The sequence below is a fragment of the Lethenteron reissneri genome, chromosome 3, assembly GCF_015708825.2.
Source record: "Lethenteron reissneri isolate LAM-NWPU_2019-01 chromosome 3, ASM1570882v1, whole genome shotgun sequence".
Taxonomy (NCBI): domain Eukaryota; kingdom Metazoa; phylum Chordata; class Hyperoartia; order Petromyzontiformes; family Petromyzontidae; genus Lethenteron; species Lethenteron reissneri.
Window position 1 is genome coordinate 1,524,024 of NC_083781.1, and position 17,571 is coordinate 1,541,594.

Sequence of the window (17,571 nt, forward strand, 5' to 3'; positions counted from 1 at the left end):
CCAGGGTGTGTGCGCGTATGTTTTACGCGTGTATGTTGAACTTCTTTTGCACCGTACAAAGCTGACCGTGCTCACAGGAGGTGCGGGGGAAGGACAAAAACCTAAACACAAAAAGCAGTTCAAAAGAAATTTGTTTTAAATCTAAATTTTTATTTAAATTTAAAAGTGCATAAATTTAGGTCTCGGTGCCCTGGGATTTGACTACACTTTCGCCACACCCGTCAGCACGCTTTGTCTTACCTCCTGCCGCGTACATTACTTGTACACTCATTACACACAAAGTGCTTGCCACAAATGTACCACAAGACCTTGCTGATCTCATCAAGGAACACAAACCGTCACGTGATCTCATCCTCACAGCAGCAGCGGCTGTTGGCGAGCTATCGAACTAAACCAGTCACTGCATCGCGCGCTTTCGGATGCCCTTCTACGGCCGTCTGAAACGCTCTTCCTTCCGATGTTTGGAAGCCACTGGAGCTGTGCACTTTTAAATCATCTAGATTGACAAACTCATTTATTTAAAACCACTTTTTGTGTTTAGTGTATTATCCTTTCCGCACACCTCCCGTTAGCACGGTTGGCTACGTATGGTGCGAAAGAATTTCAACATACATATCCAGTGGTACGGCTGCTCAAGCCTACACGGCACTTAAGCCTCTTCGCCCTGCCGTGCAGTGCTCCGGGTGAAGAGGTAATATATTGCTTCCTCACAATAATTGACACACATGCATTTGTATGTATGTATGTTGGACTTCTTTCGCACCGTACGTAGCCAACCATGATAATCGGAAATGAAAGTCCATGTCCTGTGAATATCTCTACGTGCCGTTGTCAGTTCTCAAAGATGTTGGCGATCATGGCCCTCATTTCATTGAGCTCTGCGAGCTGGATATCTATTCACAGAATATAAATCGGCAAATACAGATTACAGAATCCTCCCCCCCCCTCCTCCCGGGCAGTGCGAGGGTGCACACGATTTGAACGCTGCGGTCCAGCCGGACTGTTTGCCGCCCCACTCACCCGCACAGCCCGGATCCAGCGCCCTCACGAGGTTTCTCTGCTCGGCCCTTTTTTGACCAACGACCAAAGCGGAGCAATGTTTGTGCAAATGGCACCGAGGTTACACAATGCTGTTTCCACAATGGCTACGTGACACCGAATGAATTCTCTCGTCGTGATGGAATGCGGGCTCTGCTTTCTCATTTCGCACGAGTCCTTGGAAAAGCGATGCCGTCCGCGTTGAAATATATAACGGCGGCAATATTCGCGGCGTTCTCATGAACAAATATCTTATATTACTGTGCCAGGTGGCTACAAGAGAGACGTTCGTATTATTTTCGGGGGCATCGTTGTAACCTTTGAGAATTTGAATTCCACGGAAAGAGACTGCAGATCCGAGGCGCATGTAAATAAACATGGGCCATCGCGAACCCACGATTAATGCCCTAAGCCAGAAGTGGAATTTCCACATTTTCCATGTGAACATCAGTTCATAGGATGAGCATTATTGACTTCCTTGAGGGTCTCCGTTGAGCGCCCTCAAGTGGAGGCGCCTTCCTTCTCTCAGCAGTGGCGTAAGCAAGGCATTGCAGGGCTGCACCTTGACCTTGTGTGGAGTGGTACGCAGCCCAGGAATGGCAAGAGGCTCACTCAACTCCGAACTGGGATTTGAACCCTTGCCCTTGCAACAACAAGCGGTTCACGAGCCGGAAACCACCATGGCACCAGTTGCTGGAAGTTAGAATGGAGTGCCTGCCGTGGTCCCAGAAGCACTGCTGCGGCCATCTGGAACGCTCTTCCTTCCGATATATTAGGAAGCCACTGAAAACCAATTTCTTTAGAACTGCTTTTTGTGTTTAGTTTGTTGTCTCCCCTCCACCCGCACCTCCGATTGGCACAGTGAGGCTACGTACGGTGTGAAAGAAGCTCAACATACGTACGTACGACGCGGCGTGTAACGACGCACGCCGAGATGGAAGAATGAGGCACGGGGCTGGGGGAACCAAACGCGAGTCCGAAGTAAAAAGTGGCGGGCGTCGTAAGCGACAAGGTGGGCAGGGTGCGGGCAGTTGCCAGGTGCGGGCAACCGTCAGGTGCGGGCAGCTGTCAGGTGTGGGCAACCGCCAGGTGTGGGCAGCTGTCAGGTGTGGGCAGCTGTCAGGTGTGGGCAACCGTCAGGTGTGGGCAGCCGTCACGTGTGGGCAGCTGTCAGGTGTGGGCAGCTGTCAGGTGTGGGCAACCGTCAGGTGTGGGCAACCGTCAGGTGTGGGCTAGCCATCAGGTGTGGGCAGCTGCCAGGTGTGGGCAGCCACCAGGTGTGGGCCACCGCCAGGTGTGGGTAACCGTCAGGTGTGAGCAGCCGTCAGGTTCGGGCATTCCCGCAAATCGTGGGCCGTGTTCCCCTCGTGGATCTCGGTTGTTATTCAATCAGAATCTTTACTTATCCTGGAGAAATCCGATAAGGCTAAGAAGATATTTTTTTCCACAGATGTCCAGTCGGGGCACGGGGCTCAGAAAATTATAATAACAACAAACAATACAAAAAAAGCAAGCGATAGGAGTGCAAAGTATAGAAAAGGTAGGCGAATCACTCAAAACATTTAATACGTAAAAGTTTGTAAGTTCACGATTGCATAAGTACACCAATTCCCCAGCTTGGCAGCAAACAACAGCAAACCAGGCTGTGTCAGGCTGTCAAGCGTACTTCTGTTGAGGTTCAATGTCTTCACGAAAAAATGGTAAGTACCTTTTAAGGTCACGCAATGCATGAGCGTCTCTCTCTCACTGTCTCTGATTGACGCAAATTTTTGCTGTTGATACCCACGCAGAGCACATTCCACACCGTGCCACCACAAAGCTTGCACCAGACTCGAGCAGGCCGAGGGTTCAACTTTTTTTGATGAATTTGAGTGAAGACTTCGAGTGAACACCAAACCCTCATGAATCCGAGTGAGAAAAGAGGAGTGAGTTAACGCGTTGCGGCGGTCACGCGCTTTACGATTGAGACTTGCCTGCGCACCACCTTTCGATTCTCCGCACCGAGTCATTCCGGCCAATATCAATAACATAGCACGGTACTCTACAACATATTGCCTTTTATGACATTCATCAACATGACAAACACCCCACCGCCTCCCAGGGCCATGTCATTAAACCACCGGGGCAAGCGCCGTTCAGTGCCCACGAAGATTGGCGTGGTACACGGTGTCTGCTGGGACCTGTCACGTGGTGCCTTGCATTACCCAGCAACCTCCGTCGTTGTGGTTCGCATGTTAATAATAATGATGATAACGACGATGACATTCATAATGCGCCAGAATTTGCAGAGAAGTCAACAACTCAGAGGGCGCGGAGCCAAGCTCAGGGCTGCTTGAAAGCCATGAGCCAACACAGATAGAGAGGCCTTTAGATGTTTCTTGAGAGTCAGAGTGCATTTGATGTTGCGGATGTGCAAAGCTATTAGAGAGTTCCACAACGATGGGGGCGACAGACGAGAAACCGACGTGAGGCTGTAACAGTGTAGTGTAGTGTATAGTGTAATGTATAGCAGTGTAGTGTGGAAGTGGGCCTTAGGGGGCACGGTTCTGATGACGGTCAGAGAGAGGGCAGTGAGGACGTGACAGTCTGGATGAACCCGAGAGGGCACGTGACCGGGACAAGGTAGCGAGGGGGCCCAAAGGGTGGCTTGAGGGACACATGATGCTCGGTCGAGAACCTTCTGGTGAGATCCAGAATGGGGCGTGGCCGAAGGCGGAGCGAGGCCACGCTCGGGAGCATAAAAGAGAGGTCCCGAGAGCAATCGCGGCTGTCTGCTGGAATGGAACCCTTGGTGCTACGTCTCTTCGGTCTCGTCGGTCTTCGGCCTTCAGTCGTCACGTTCGGCATTGTGGGTCAGGCAGTGTGTCTCTGGCCTGACCCGGTTATGTAGTAACCTGTTGAAACGTTTAAGTAGTAGCCCTGTTGGGGCCATGTAATAAACGTGTAGCGTGGTAAAATACGCGGTGCGCACTGCTGCTCGAGGGCAACCGAGGGCAGGCAGGTGCGCGTGTGCAACGTGTGGTTGCACGTGCAAACCGCCACCTCTTTAACGGGAGATTCGTTTGCAGACGGGATCAGGTCCGGGGTCGTACGCTGGCACCGGAGGTGTTGCCAGGGAGACGTGCGATAAGGGGTGATTGATGGCCTGACAGGCCCCGGTCTGTCGGGCCCTAAAGAGACACAAGGGAGGAGCTGGATAATTGGGAAGAGAATATAAGGGGGTGTGTGAGAGCGGAGCGGGAGTTCGGGTTGCTGGGACCAGGGTGAGGACATCTCGCCGCTGCCGCTCACGCCAGGGACGGACCTCGACCCTCGCGAATCGACGGGCGGGTGACTGGTTGATCCCCCCGCCCGAACCGGACGAGTGAGCGGGTCGGAGGGAACGTAGGGCGAGGGCAGCGGCGCAGAGGGAGAGCAGCTGTGTGCAAGCCCTGTGTGAGCGAAGCTTCTGTGTGAGCGCTGCTGTGTGCACGCTCTGTGTGAGCGCTGCTGTGTGCAAGCTCGGTGTGAAAGCTCTGTGTGAGCGCTCCTGTGTGTGAAGATCTGTGTGAGCGAAGCGTCTGTGTGCGGCAGCTGTGAGTGAGAAGCTGCTGAGAGGAAGAGCTGCCGCAGGCAGGTCAACGAGGTGTAAAGTAGATAGGGGAAGTTGGTTAACAAAATGACCGTATAGACAGAGAGAGGAGTGCCTACAACTGGTGCAAGAGAGAGTAATAAAGTGCAAGCAGGTGACTTGGAACAACGTGTCTGACTGAGTGATTCTACACGACACTACAAACGTGTTGCCTCCCAGTTCAAGCGTATGCCTCCGTAGAACCCACTACACGTGCAACAGGTCATGTAGGAGAGTACCGGGTGCGTGGATAACGGAGGCTACTGGAAGGGATCTCAGTCGAAGTTCCGAAGGCCGTCCATCAACAAGCACTGCTCCGTGAGTTCCAAATGGATTCTTGCGTCTCATGACACGGAAAACATCATTTCTTTATAACTGCTTTTTATGTTTAGTGTTGTCATTTCATTGCACCTCCGATTATCACGGTTGGCTGCGTACGGTGCAAAAGAAGTTCAACACAAGTACGTTGCCAATTTATTTTGGGGAAAAAAACACGGCAAAAAGACAAACCAAATTACACAAAAAGCTTTGGCTGAGGCTGCCCCGATCGAGGTCAGGCATTGTTTACTGAAAGTAGCATGGGGAGGGAATTGCACGGGCACCGTGGCGCTGAGCAGTGACAACCACGGTGGCCACTGGTGCCGGTGAGTGCCCACCCCCCAAAGCGAACATGCGCCACCGTCACTGCGAGACACCGGGACAGCGTGCCGGGGGGGGGGGAAGGGGTACGCCGCGCTCGACGGCGACGATTGCGAGGACGAGAGCGCCAGCGGAGGCCTCTCCGCACGACGCGATTCTCCTTCAAAGCAGCAAGCCGTGTGAGAGCCACTCATGCACGCACAAAGACACACACACACGCATAAACATGCACACACACAAAGACAAAGATCCCCCGTATAGCCTTACCAGACTGTAGGGGCAAGTGCTGTTAGCGAGCACCTATAAAGGCCGGCACGGCACACAAAGGGGTGGGTGGCCAACACCACGCCCGGCCGCCTTTGTCTTCCTCGCGGTGATGTTTACACATCACACCAGGTACTCATTTGAGGCTGAGTCGACCGATGCGAGGCCCGGGACCGGTTCGGATAATCGTCACCGGGTCACCAGGTTCGGAACGCAGCACACTACACTACCGCTCACAGACACACACACATGCACACTCACACGTATACACATGCAAGCACACGTACACGCATCAACATGCACACACACGCCCGCACGGCCACCGCACGCTCTCCCCTGTTCGGCCTGGTGAGTGCCTCGTCCGGGTGAGCGAAACGCGACACGCCGCGGCGAGCGTGGCCGGTGGCCACAGGCACATGAGAACTGAATCAGAATATTATACATTTTCACAGGATGAATCCGATGAGCTATAAAGTTCTTTTCACAGATGTCCAGTCGAGGCGGGTAAGACCGTTAGAACAACAAACAGCACAAACAACACGATAGTCATGTAAAGTACAAGAAACGTAAACCACCCAAAAACATACAAATACAACTAAACCATCCCCACCCTACCAGGCTAAGCCCATTGAGGTATTAACTTATTTCTCAGAAGCGACCCGACACTGGCACTAGTAGAAAAAAAAAAAACATTTAATGAGGTAAGGGAATATAAAAAAAGACATTTGTGTAGATGAAGAGGCAGCCATGAAAGCGTCTGTCTGGAAACTTGCAAACAATGGCTAATGAATATTCTCTTCCCACGCCGCCTCTTTAGGGCTTTTCAAAAGCGCCGTAATGGAAGGTGAGAGCTTCCCTCTCCAGTGGGATTGCATGAGAGTGCTTCAAGTGCAACTCGGCAGATCACTAACTTTCTTCCGAAATCGCACGGTCTGGATTGGCGCTGACCCTCGACGCTCGAGCACGCTCGCTCGCTCGTGGCGGAGAGGAGCCGGGCGGCCTCTCTCACTTGGCACGCGGGGCCCACGTCTCCAGCACGCGGGGCCCACGTCTCCAGCACGCGGGGCCCACGTCTCCAGCACGCGGGGCCCACGTCTCCAGCACGCGGGGCCCACGTCTCCAGCACGCGGGGCCCACGTCTCTAGCACGCGGGGCCCACGTCTCCAGCACGCGGGGCCCACGTCTAATGGACCGCTCTTTTAATTATTTCCTCGTGCAGCAAGGGAGTAAAAAGTGTGGTTTTGTGAAAGTCCTTATTTGCTGTGCAGTACAGCACTGCACGTGTGTACAGCAGCATGTGATAACTGAGTTGGGCCTGTCGGTGGCTGGCAGGGTTAGTGATTAGCCGGACTTGTACACCAGTCACGAGGTTAATGGCGACTCGGTTGAGGATTGCTGTGTGTGAAGCACGTGCTGTTGCATTTTACAGATGGACCACAATAAATGTACTCTTTGGTTCTTTCGGTAAAGTCACGTATAAAGACAAAATAATAAATTAAATACTAGCATACGACGTTTTGATTGCAACACAAGCAATCATCATCAGGTATAAATGAAATAGAAACACAAATCTAGTATACTCAGAAATGGAATGTAATACAACAGAGAGTCGGATAACATAACAGTCAACACCCTACCTGGTTGATTACATTCTTCCTGAGAATGCTAAATTTGAGAGAGAGATAAAGCACAGAACCAGAAACATATAGACAGACATATAAGCAGACAGATATCACAGAGATACATAGAGATAAATAAATGTGTTTGCCCTCGATTTGGAGCACATGCCCACGTCCTTCATTTCGAGTGTGCAACATATTTTGGCGAGCCTGGCAGGAGAGTTTCCCAGAGTTCACTGACGGGGATCAACTCTTCCAACGAGACGGACCAAGCAATTGTACAGGCAGCATATGTAAAGGCAGTCGTGCAAGGATCTGAACGGTCTTCACATCAAAGGCACTGGAACAGCTGCAGAACGAGGCCAGTACTGCTTTGAATCAGCTGCAGAGAGCCCAGCTCATGGATACATGCAGATATTTGAAGTGTTTACATGATGATGAGACTGGTGAAGATAAAAGCAGATGGGCTTTGATTCGTATGGCAGAAAGGGTACTCGATGAACTTGAAGACCAATAAGAAGATGATGAGGCATGTGCATATGATCAAAACCTGCTGTCTTTCATTGAAGCAATACAGCAGAAAGGGAACAGGTCAAACACTGCCACCATCAAAACTATCTGAAGATATGGATGGTGAAAGACAAGAGTCACAAAAAGAATCCAGAAAACCCCTTGAGGAAAAGAAAAGCTCAAGTGAAGGTGGAACAAAAACCACAGCAGCATTGACTCCCATACGAATGGCCAGAAAAAGGAAATGTGCCGGAAGTCACAATACGGAGAGAATTCAGGCTCTGCGGGTAGATTGGTGCAAGAGGGCAGAGAGACAAGTTATCTTACACCAATCTGACGCACCAGATCGACACAGGAACCCGTAAGGGCCATGCCGAGTCTGACATCATTGAGGCAGTAGTCAGAGCAATCAGTCCTGGTCTACATTTGAGGGACATGCGAGAAATAACAACTGATTTGACTGTTTACAGTACTGTGTATGTGAAGAGAATGATGTTGTAAGACTGCAGAAGTGCCAGGCTTGTCACGCAGTACAGTACTGCTCGAATACATGCCAAAAACAACACTGGCAAGAGCACAAGGTAGTCTGCAGACCAATCAACACATTGCAAAAGAAAAGACACCAGAGAGGAGGAACCCAACTATTGGCAAGGTTTAGCTTTCTCAGGCCTAAATAAAACACCAGACTTCATGGGACCTCCTTTGCCAGCACCAAAATATGATAATAGGGTTTTCCCATTTTTTCTGGCAACAAAACAGGTATGAAGACGTTAAAACACCAAACTGAAACCTTTTACAAGGAATCATGTCTGATTTAATCACAATGTTTGTGGTCAGAATGCAAACAAAAAACATACATTGCAGTCCCAAAACCACTGCATAATGAAGTTAAGCAGTATCTGCAAGACTTGATCAATCGAGGCTGGGTGACAAAATCAAGATCATCATATTCTTCACTCATTGTTTGCGTAAGGAAGAAAGACGGAAACCTGAGACTATGTTGTGATTACCGAGAGCTGAACCGGAAGTCGGTTCCTGACAGGTGTAGTGACGTAAGAGGGGAGGGGCTGCTGGGGGCTCTGGGACCCTAGGCAGATAAGCCGTCGGCGCCAGGCACTAGGATCCCAGACAACCCAGACGCTTAAGCCACTTGGCGCCAGGCGCTGGGATCCCAGGCAACCCAGCCAGTTAAGCCCCTTGGCGCCACCAACGGGGGGGGGGGGGGGGGGGCTGTGTGTGCTCTGTGGGATATCTGGGGGCACACACAACCCCACCCCTCGTTGGGGACGAGGCATAAAAGGGCAGCTCCCTGGCCGATCAGGGCCAGTTGAAGCTCAAGACCCGAGACCAGCCATCTCAGGACCCTGGGACGCTGTGAGGGCCAGTGGTGGGACTCTGGAACTCCTGGCTCGACGTCCTTGTGAGGGCGAGTTCCAGAGCGTAGCCAGAGTAGTGTACCTAGGCTGTGTACCTAGGCTGTGTACCTAGGCTGTAACAGAGTATCAGGACTGTTGGAGTGTTGGATTGTAATAAAGAAGTTACCTCTACAAGTGTCTCTGGAACCCATTACACAGGCATCCCATTCCAAGGATCCAAGACATGCTTGACAGTTTGAGTGGGAGTTCTTGGTTTTCGGCTTTAGACCAAGGGAAAGCCTACCGTCAAGGCTTCCTCGATGAAGAAAGTCGCCCCCTCACAGCTTTTATGACACCATGGGGATTATATAAGTGGGTGCGTATTCCCTTTGGTTTGAGTTCAGCACCAGCAGAATTCCAGAGGAGCATGAAAGATTGCCTGTCTGGTCTTCGGGATGAAATCTGTCAGCCTTACCTGGATTCCTATTCTATGGTTCTTTCGGTAAAGTCACACAAGATCCAGGTCCGATTTAACACGGTGCATAAAATTCGTGACCTGGTCCCATCCGTGAAGGACAAGATTCCTGACATGCAATATCCCAGCATCTACAAACTAAGCTGTACTTGCGGCAGCAATTACATTGGGGAAACCAAACGACCTGTCTCAGACCGTGTTTGTGAACATAAGGCAGATTTGAAACACAGCAAGACCAATACTTCTGCCGTGGCTGATCATTACTTTCATGCGGCTGGCTCACATGAAATTGATTTCTCGAAGACGATGGTACTTTGCAAGGCGACTGGCTATCAATAAAGATTCATTCACGAAGCCATTCATATATACAGACAAAGACACAATTTCAACTGAGACGATGGTTTTAAACTCAGCAATCATTGGAAAGATGTCATCAACCACTTTGACTTGATTTGTGTTTTCTTGTCCACCTCCTCCGTCAGCAGTGTGGGTGTGTGGAGCGAGGTGCAATGCTTTGATTGGTGTAGACCTACTGCCGGTGTCGGAGCACTCTCCCACATTAACATAAGCTGCCCCGCCCATCTCTAAACCTTTATAAACAGCTTGCACTCAGAGGCTAACCTCCCTGTTCCTGATGACGACTGCTTGTGTTGCGATCGAAACATCGTGATATTTTATCAATTTTAATTCACTTTATTTTCATTTTCATAATTTTATTGTTATTATTTTTCTATCTACGTGACTTTACCGAAAGAATCATATAATATGAATTCCTGCAGTCACGAAAGTTTTAAGTCAAAACCTTACCTGGATGACAACCCTGTTCACAGCAAGTCCTTTGAAGATCATGTGCGGCATGTACAGATGGTCTTGCGTCTGTATCAACAGCACGGTGTCAGACTGACATCCAAGCAATGTGAGTTGTTCCAGAGCAAGGTGCGATATTTGGGCAAAATTGTATCCAAAGATGGCTACACTATGGACCCAGCAGAGATTGCCCCAGTTCAAGCACTTAAAGCAAGGAAGCCTGCAACAGTGGGAGATCTCAGGAAGATGCTGGGATTCATATCTTACTACAAGCCATATATACAGAACTTTTCAAAACCTAGGCAATTACAAAACAGTACAGGGAACAAAATCAGGCCAACTGCTTAACAAAACACCAATAACATGGACAGATTCTCACCAAAGGGTTCTGATACAGTTGGTTGATCACCTATCCAGTCCACCGATATTGGCATACCAACACTTTCATCAATCATTCGTCTTACATTGCGATGCCTCACAAGAAGGCCTGGGAGCTATCCTTTACCAGAGGCCAGATGGAATAATGACAGTCATAGCCTATGGGTCCAGAACTCTCACTCCACCAGAGAAAAATTACCACCTTCACTCAGGTATGAGGTGAAACCTGAGAGTGGTGAAGGGAGTACCAAGGTGATTCATCGGAATTTGCTGCTACCTTGTGACTTCCTCCCAATTGAGCAGCCACCACAAAGCAACAGAGTAAGAAAGCAACAAAGAAAACTCACCAAACAAGGACAAGAGGCCCATGGAAAGACACGCAGGAATCAAGAGACAGCGGGTTGGAAACGGAGGACGGATTTGACAGAGGTTACTTCAGTTGACCAAAAACTGTTCAGCAAGCTACAGTAAGACAAGATACGGAGTCACCATTGAACCCAGAAGCTGAAGAATTCCACCCACACAAGACAGAAGGTGAACAACAATTATCAGCAGCAGCCGAGGCACATTTATCATCAACTGGTACAGAGAGCAGAGAGACAGATTCAGAGAGTGAATATCAGTTAACTAAAGCAACTGAGGGATAGATCTTGCCGAGGGGATCAGAATACAGTGAGACCAATTTGGCTATAAATAATGAAGGAGAGCAGTTGAGTCCAGCATGTGAGCCTGCAAGGGACTTGGAACAGAGTGATGAAGAGGATCAGAGTTGTCACGACAACCGGAGACTCCACCCTCGAAGAGAGAGGAGACAGCCAAAGACACTCACCTATGACAAGTTGGGCGAACCTACCATCGTGAGGAGCCCGATAGCCCAAGGGATAGCTGTTGGTTGCTACTGGAGACCATGGTGAAACAAGAGACTTTGGACTACAAGATGGGTGATCAAGACAACTATAAGCTGTGGTCATATGGTTGTTAAGTTGTTTAAGATGTTTTTTTTGGTAAGTGTTGTGTTTAATATGTTAAGAAGAGAGTAATTGCTTAAGATGGAAAAAAATGGTGAGGAAAAGGTTTCAAGTATCTTGGTAGGCCGATAAGTAAGTACCTGAAAGCTAAATTCCACAGGGCCTTAACAAGCTGCAAATGATTTTATCTTGACAGGTACTGGGAAAAGAATCCTAACCATTTCTGGTCAGTAAAATGTGAAGCATGGTTTAATAATATCAGAGTGTCTGCTAATTCCAAAAGCATAATACAATGCTTGGGCTCCTGTCTCTTCGTGCACAAAGAGTTAGAGCTCACCCAAAATAGAGAGCTTGTGGAGTGGCGCTATCTTGGAAGGGATATGATCCCTAGAGAAATTGTTTTCACGATTTCATAAACTCCTTTCATGACCAGTTTGAGGAAAAAGACTGCAAAAGGTTTGCAAGGGGAAAAATGGAGTGTCAAGATGGCACTCAATCTGTGGGGGCGACTGAGGCACATTAGAAATGGACCACTAATTTAATTATTTCCTCGTGCAGCAAGGGGGGAGTAAAGTGTGGTTTTGTGAAAGTCCTGATGTGCTGTGCAGCACATCAATGCACGTGTGTACACCAGCCTGTGATAACTGCGTTGGGCCTGTCGGTGGCTGGCAGGGTTAGTGATTAGCCGGACTTGTGACTGTGGTTAATGTCGACTCGGTTGAGGATTGCTGTGTGACACACGTGCAGTTGCATTTTACAGGTGAAGGACCCAAAGGTTGTGTTTGATCATTATAGAAATGTTCTAGACTTGTTCTAGACTTCAAGCTTGGCTTTGAATTGTTAGTTTGTGATATATTCAATAGTACGTAATCCTTTACAATGCACAGTGCATTGTAAAGGATGACGAACTTAGTTAATACTTGTAATTCTCTAACCCTAGTACTGTTTATTCTATAACCATGACCATGCACCCAGAGTATGACTACTTGCAATGCTATTGAGAATAGAACACATGTACAGTGGTAAGTTATACAATGGTGACAAGTACAGTATGTATATTGTACACAAACAGTATAGGTAATGGATGTAAGATGCCGTTATAAGTGGATGGTATAGATAGACATACATCTTGGGATGAAAGTAATATTCGAATAGTGAAGTGCAAAGGTTACTGTCAAAGACAAAGATGGTTTATCAGGAGTAGAATTGGGTTTAAGAGAAACTGTTATTGATTAAGCGGACAGGTACACCAGTCACGTGGTTAATGGCGACTCGGTTGAGGATTGCTGTGTGTGACACACCTGCTGTTGCATTTTACAGATTGACCGCAATAAATGTGTCTGCCCTCGATTTGTAGCACCTGCCCACATTCTTCATTTCGAGTGTGCCACATATGGCACGCAGTGCCCACGTCTCTGGCACCCAGGGCCCACGTGTCTGGCACGCAGGGCCCGCGTCTCTGGCATGGGGGGCTCACGTTGACCGTTCTTGCGAAAAATACTAAAAGATAGAAAATGTGACTACTGTAGTAGTACTTGATCGTTTAGTGCACTCGGTATTCGTGCCGTCATTCTTATAGGGCCAGGGTGTCACAAAGGCGCTTTGTTTCAGTGACATCGTAGGGGGGGAGGCGATGTTGCTCTTTGTGATATCCCAATTGAGTAATTAGTGGGTTCATTTTTCAAATTTGGAGCGTGACACTGGCACACGATGGCCAGTTCGGTTTTGAGTGAGGTCGGAAGAGTACAGAGTATTCTGTTTTTAATGTTTACGGTGGAGCATCGCGCCATCTCTCCTGCTCCGCGCCTACTTGCCATGGCTATTTAAAATAACAACAACATCGGCGCCATCCAGTAACACAGTAGCCCACTTGGCTGAGATCCGTCGCTTTTCTCCACCGATTAATGTATCATTGTAAAGCAACGTCTTCCCAACCTTGGAGGGCGGTGGGCAATCACTGGTCCTGCTTTTACAATGCCTCGTCCTCTCGTCAACCTCAAAGAACGGTCAAATTTGTCGCCACCCTCGGCACCGTCGCCGCCACCACCACCACCGCCATCATCATCATCGCTTGTCCACACAGATGTAATGACAGCACGGGTCGCGGGGCCAGCTGCCAATCAAGGGACGCGACACCCACGGGCGTCCTGCACTGAATCCGTACCACCCCCCTCCCCCCCCCCCAAGGTGGCAGTACGAATGGAGGCTCAGTTGGTTTACTGCACTGCCCCATGCGCCCGGCTACCCGAGCCTGATTCCCCGGTCACGGCTAACGTCAGTGGCGAGTGATATCCGAACCAGTCCTGGGCGCCCCCCCTCCCCACCCCCCCACCCGTACGGTCGAACAACCCCACAGACGGCACAGCAATGGAGAGGCTTTCATCCAGCAGTGGATTTACAAAGGGCTGCACGCAAGCCACCAGCAGCTACATCCATTGGCCAACAATCCTCTCTGCCTCGTTGATCAGCATACACCGTTATCGCCAAATCGTCAACTGATAATGAACGCGTCGACCTCGCGTATTTTATTGTAATGCTTTCCTTCCCCTGGTTCTTTGTTTGCAATATTTCCCGCGAGGCAAGAATTCGCCAGCAAGAGGCACGCTCACGGAATGACTTGAAGAGAGATACTGAAGCCGCCTCTTCAAATCCTTAATCCTTAATAACACCCCCCTACAGAATCCCCCGCACGTGTCCCTGGCAGCTGCAGATTACATATCTGGGAGACGCATGCTTTGACAGTTGATTGCACTGATGTATGTGCCCCTGCCAACATTTTTTCCCCTCTCTCCAAAAGTTCCGGGGAACAAAAAAAAATACACCGCCGCGTAATTTGAGCCTTCGCAAACCCGCAAACGGTAATTGACGTGGTGGTGCCGCGGTAATGACGTGGCTGTGAAATGGAAGGCGCACAATACTCTTGCTCGATCATAGTGATTTCCTGAAAAATAATTTTCAATTATGTACAAACCTTACTTTTCTGGCACCCAAATGCCAGATAGTGCCACTCTTAAAACCTGGGTTTGTACGAATCAGGACACGACAGAGATTAAAAACACAAACAACCGCTGCCTCCTTGGCTTTACAGATAGAATGATTACCTTCCATTATAATGAGACTGACAAAGAGCCCGATACAAGGGCAAAATCAGCGGGAATCCACCTGATCTCGGCAGACCTCAAAAGCCAAGCAGGCCTGAGCCTGGATAGCACTCAGGTGGGGCCACCGCCATCATGCGCAGAGGACAGGTGAGATAAGCGTTGTGGGTGGTTAGAGGGTACCGCTGTTCTGCACCACCATCGCAAACCAGCACTGACCCAGCACGGTGGAAGTACGGTAAAAATATCTCCCACCACTCAGAAGGGCATGGGGAAGAGCCTCATCCAGCAGCAGTGGATCGACAAAATGGCTGAACGTCGTGACAGGGCCCGGCGAGGGCAGGAACAGCCTCTTAAATGGAGATCTGGGTTTTAATGCAGTACGGAAAACAAAAATTTACCCGTAAAAACAAAGCTTTTTCACTATAAATCCTTTATATGCGTGGCCATCGGTTTTATTTTATTATTCATTTCTGTTTTTCTTGAGTAAGAGTTTCATTTTTATCACATTGGTATTTTAAATTAAATATGAAATTTGTTTTCCTAAAAAGTGGAAAATTTTGGAAAAAATTTCACGAAAATTAATTGTCACGCACAACGAGTCTGTGTGCAAAGTTTCAGCTCGATTGGATCACGGGAAGTGGGTTAAAAAACGACCGAAAGATTTGCACGGTCGTAAGCGTGCAAGCAAGCAAGCAAGTGAACTTAATATAAAGGATTTAAAAAGACAACTTTCCAGATATTCAATCCTTGTCGTCGTCGTCGTCAGCCACAAAAAACACTGAATGGCCGGGTCACAAGTACACGCACAGAGGGCCTCATCTTGATGACAGCGGGACTAAGAGAAATGTCTCCTGCAGCCGCTCTAAACGTCTTGGCTTGCTCAATGGCAAAATCGGAAACGGCGATCGCCCTAGATTTGGCCGAGTGCTCGTCCGTGGCATGTCAGGCAGGAAAGCTGAGGAAGCATTGGTGGCTGAGCCGTCCGCACGGCAAAGAACTGACAGAGAAGCGAACCGCTGAGGCATTACGATTTCTGCCTCACACGCACTAGAAACTTATCTCATCTTTAATCTGCGAAGGCTTCTCCGTGCCCCACAAGGAAACCCTTAATTATGTGTGACTGAAATCCATGTCTAGTGAGCAACACAGGGCCCTGATGCGGTTGGCAGCCCAGTTTATTATCAGTGAAGCAGGGCGTTTGGGGTATTGATGTTCCGACCCCTCTACAGTGAGGGAAAAAAGTATTTGATCCCCTGCTGATTTTGTACGTTTGCCCACTGACAAAGAAATGATCAGTCTATAATTTTAATGGTAGGTTTATTTGAACAGTGAGAAACAGAATAACAACAACACAATCCAGAAAAACGCATGTTAAAAATGTTATAAATTTATTTGCATTTTAATGAGGGAAATAAGTATTTGACCCCCTCTCAATCAGAAAGATTTCTGGCTCCCAGGTGTCTTTTATACAGGTAACGAGCTGAGATTAGGAGCACACTCTTAAAGGGAGTGCTCCTAATCTCAGCTTGCTACCCGTATAAAAGACACCTGTTCACAGAAGCAATCAATCAATCCGATTCCAAACTCTCCACCATGGCCAAGACCAAAGAGCTCTCCAAGGATGTCAGGGACAAGATTGTAGACCTACACAAGGCTGGAATGGGCTACAAGACCATCGCCAAGCAGCTTGGTGAGAAGGTGACAACAGTTGGTGCGATTATTCGCAAATGGAAGAAACACAAAAGAACTGTCAATCTCCCTCGGCCTGGGGCTCCATGCAAGATCTCACCTCGTGGAGTTGCAATGATCATGAGAACGGTGAGGAATCATCCCAGAACTACACGGGGGAATCTTGCCAATGATCTCAAGGCAGCTGAGACCATAGTCACCAAGAAAACAGTTGGTAACACACTACGCCATGAAGGACTGAAATCCTGCAGCGCCTGCAAGGTCCCACTGCTCAAGAAAGCACATATACATGCCCGTCTGAAGTTTGCCAATGAACATCTGAATGATTCAGAGGGCAACTGGGTGAAAGTGTTGTGGTCAGATGAGACCAAAATGGAGCTCTTTGGCATCAACTCAACTCGCCGTGTTTGGATGAGGAGGAATGCTGCCTATGACCCCAAGAACACCATCTCCACCGTCAAACATGGAGGTAGGAAACATTATGCTTTGGGGGTGTTTTTCTGATAAGGGGACAGGACAACTTCACCGAATCAAAGGGACGATGGACGGGGCCATGTACCATCAAATCTTGGGTGAGAACCTCCTTCCCTCAGCCAGGGCATTGAAAATGGGTCGTGGATGGGTATTCCGGCATGACAATGACCCAAAACACACGGCCAAGGCAACAAAGGAGTGGCTCAAGAAGAAGAACATTAAGGTCCTGGAGTGGCCTAGCCAGTTTCCAGACCTTAATCCCATAGAAAATCTGTGGAGGGAGCTGAAGGTTCGAGTTGCCAAATGTCAGCCTCGAAACCTTAATGACTTGGAGAAGATCTGCAAAGAGGAATGGGACAAAATCCCTCCTGAGATGTGTGCAAACCTGGTGGCCAACTACAAGAAACGTCTGACCTCTCTGATTGCCAACAAGGGTTTTGCCACCAAGTACTAAGTCATGTTTTTGCAGAGGGGTCAAATACTTATTTCCCTCATTAAAATGCAAATCAATTTATGACATTTTTGACATGCGTTTTTCTGGATTTTGTTGTTATTCTGTCTCTCACTGTTCAAATAAACCTACCATTTAAATTATAGACTGATAATTTCTTTGTCAGTGGGCAAACGTACAAAATCACCAGGGG

At 48.8% G+C, this 17,571-nt stretch overlaps 1 protein-coding gene across 1 annotated transcript in view; it reads right to left on the reverse strand.

The window, feature by feature from the left end:
- Nucleotides 1–6,556: 6,556 nt before the first annotated feature.
- Nucleotides 6,557–17,571, reverse strand: part of LOC133347746 (uncharacterized) — a 224,126-nt gene continuing 213,111 nt past the window's right edge. The window contains exon 12 of the mRNA XM_061560300.1: nt 6,557–6,692. Within this exon, the coding sequence (XP_061416284.1) occupies nt 6,557–6,692 (136 nt within the window). The remainder of the gene's footprint in view (nt 6,693–17,571) is intronic.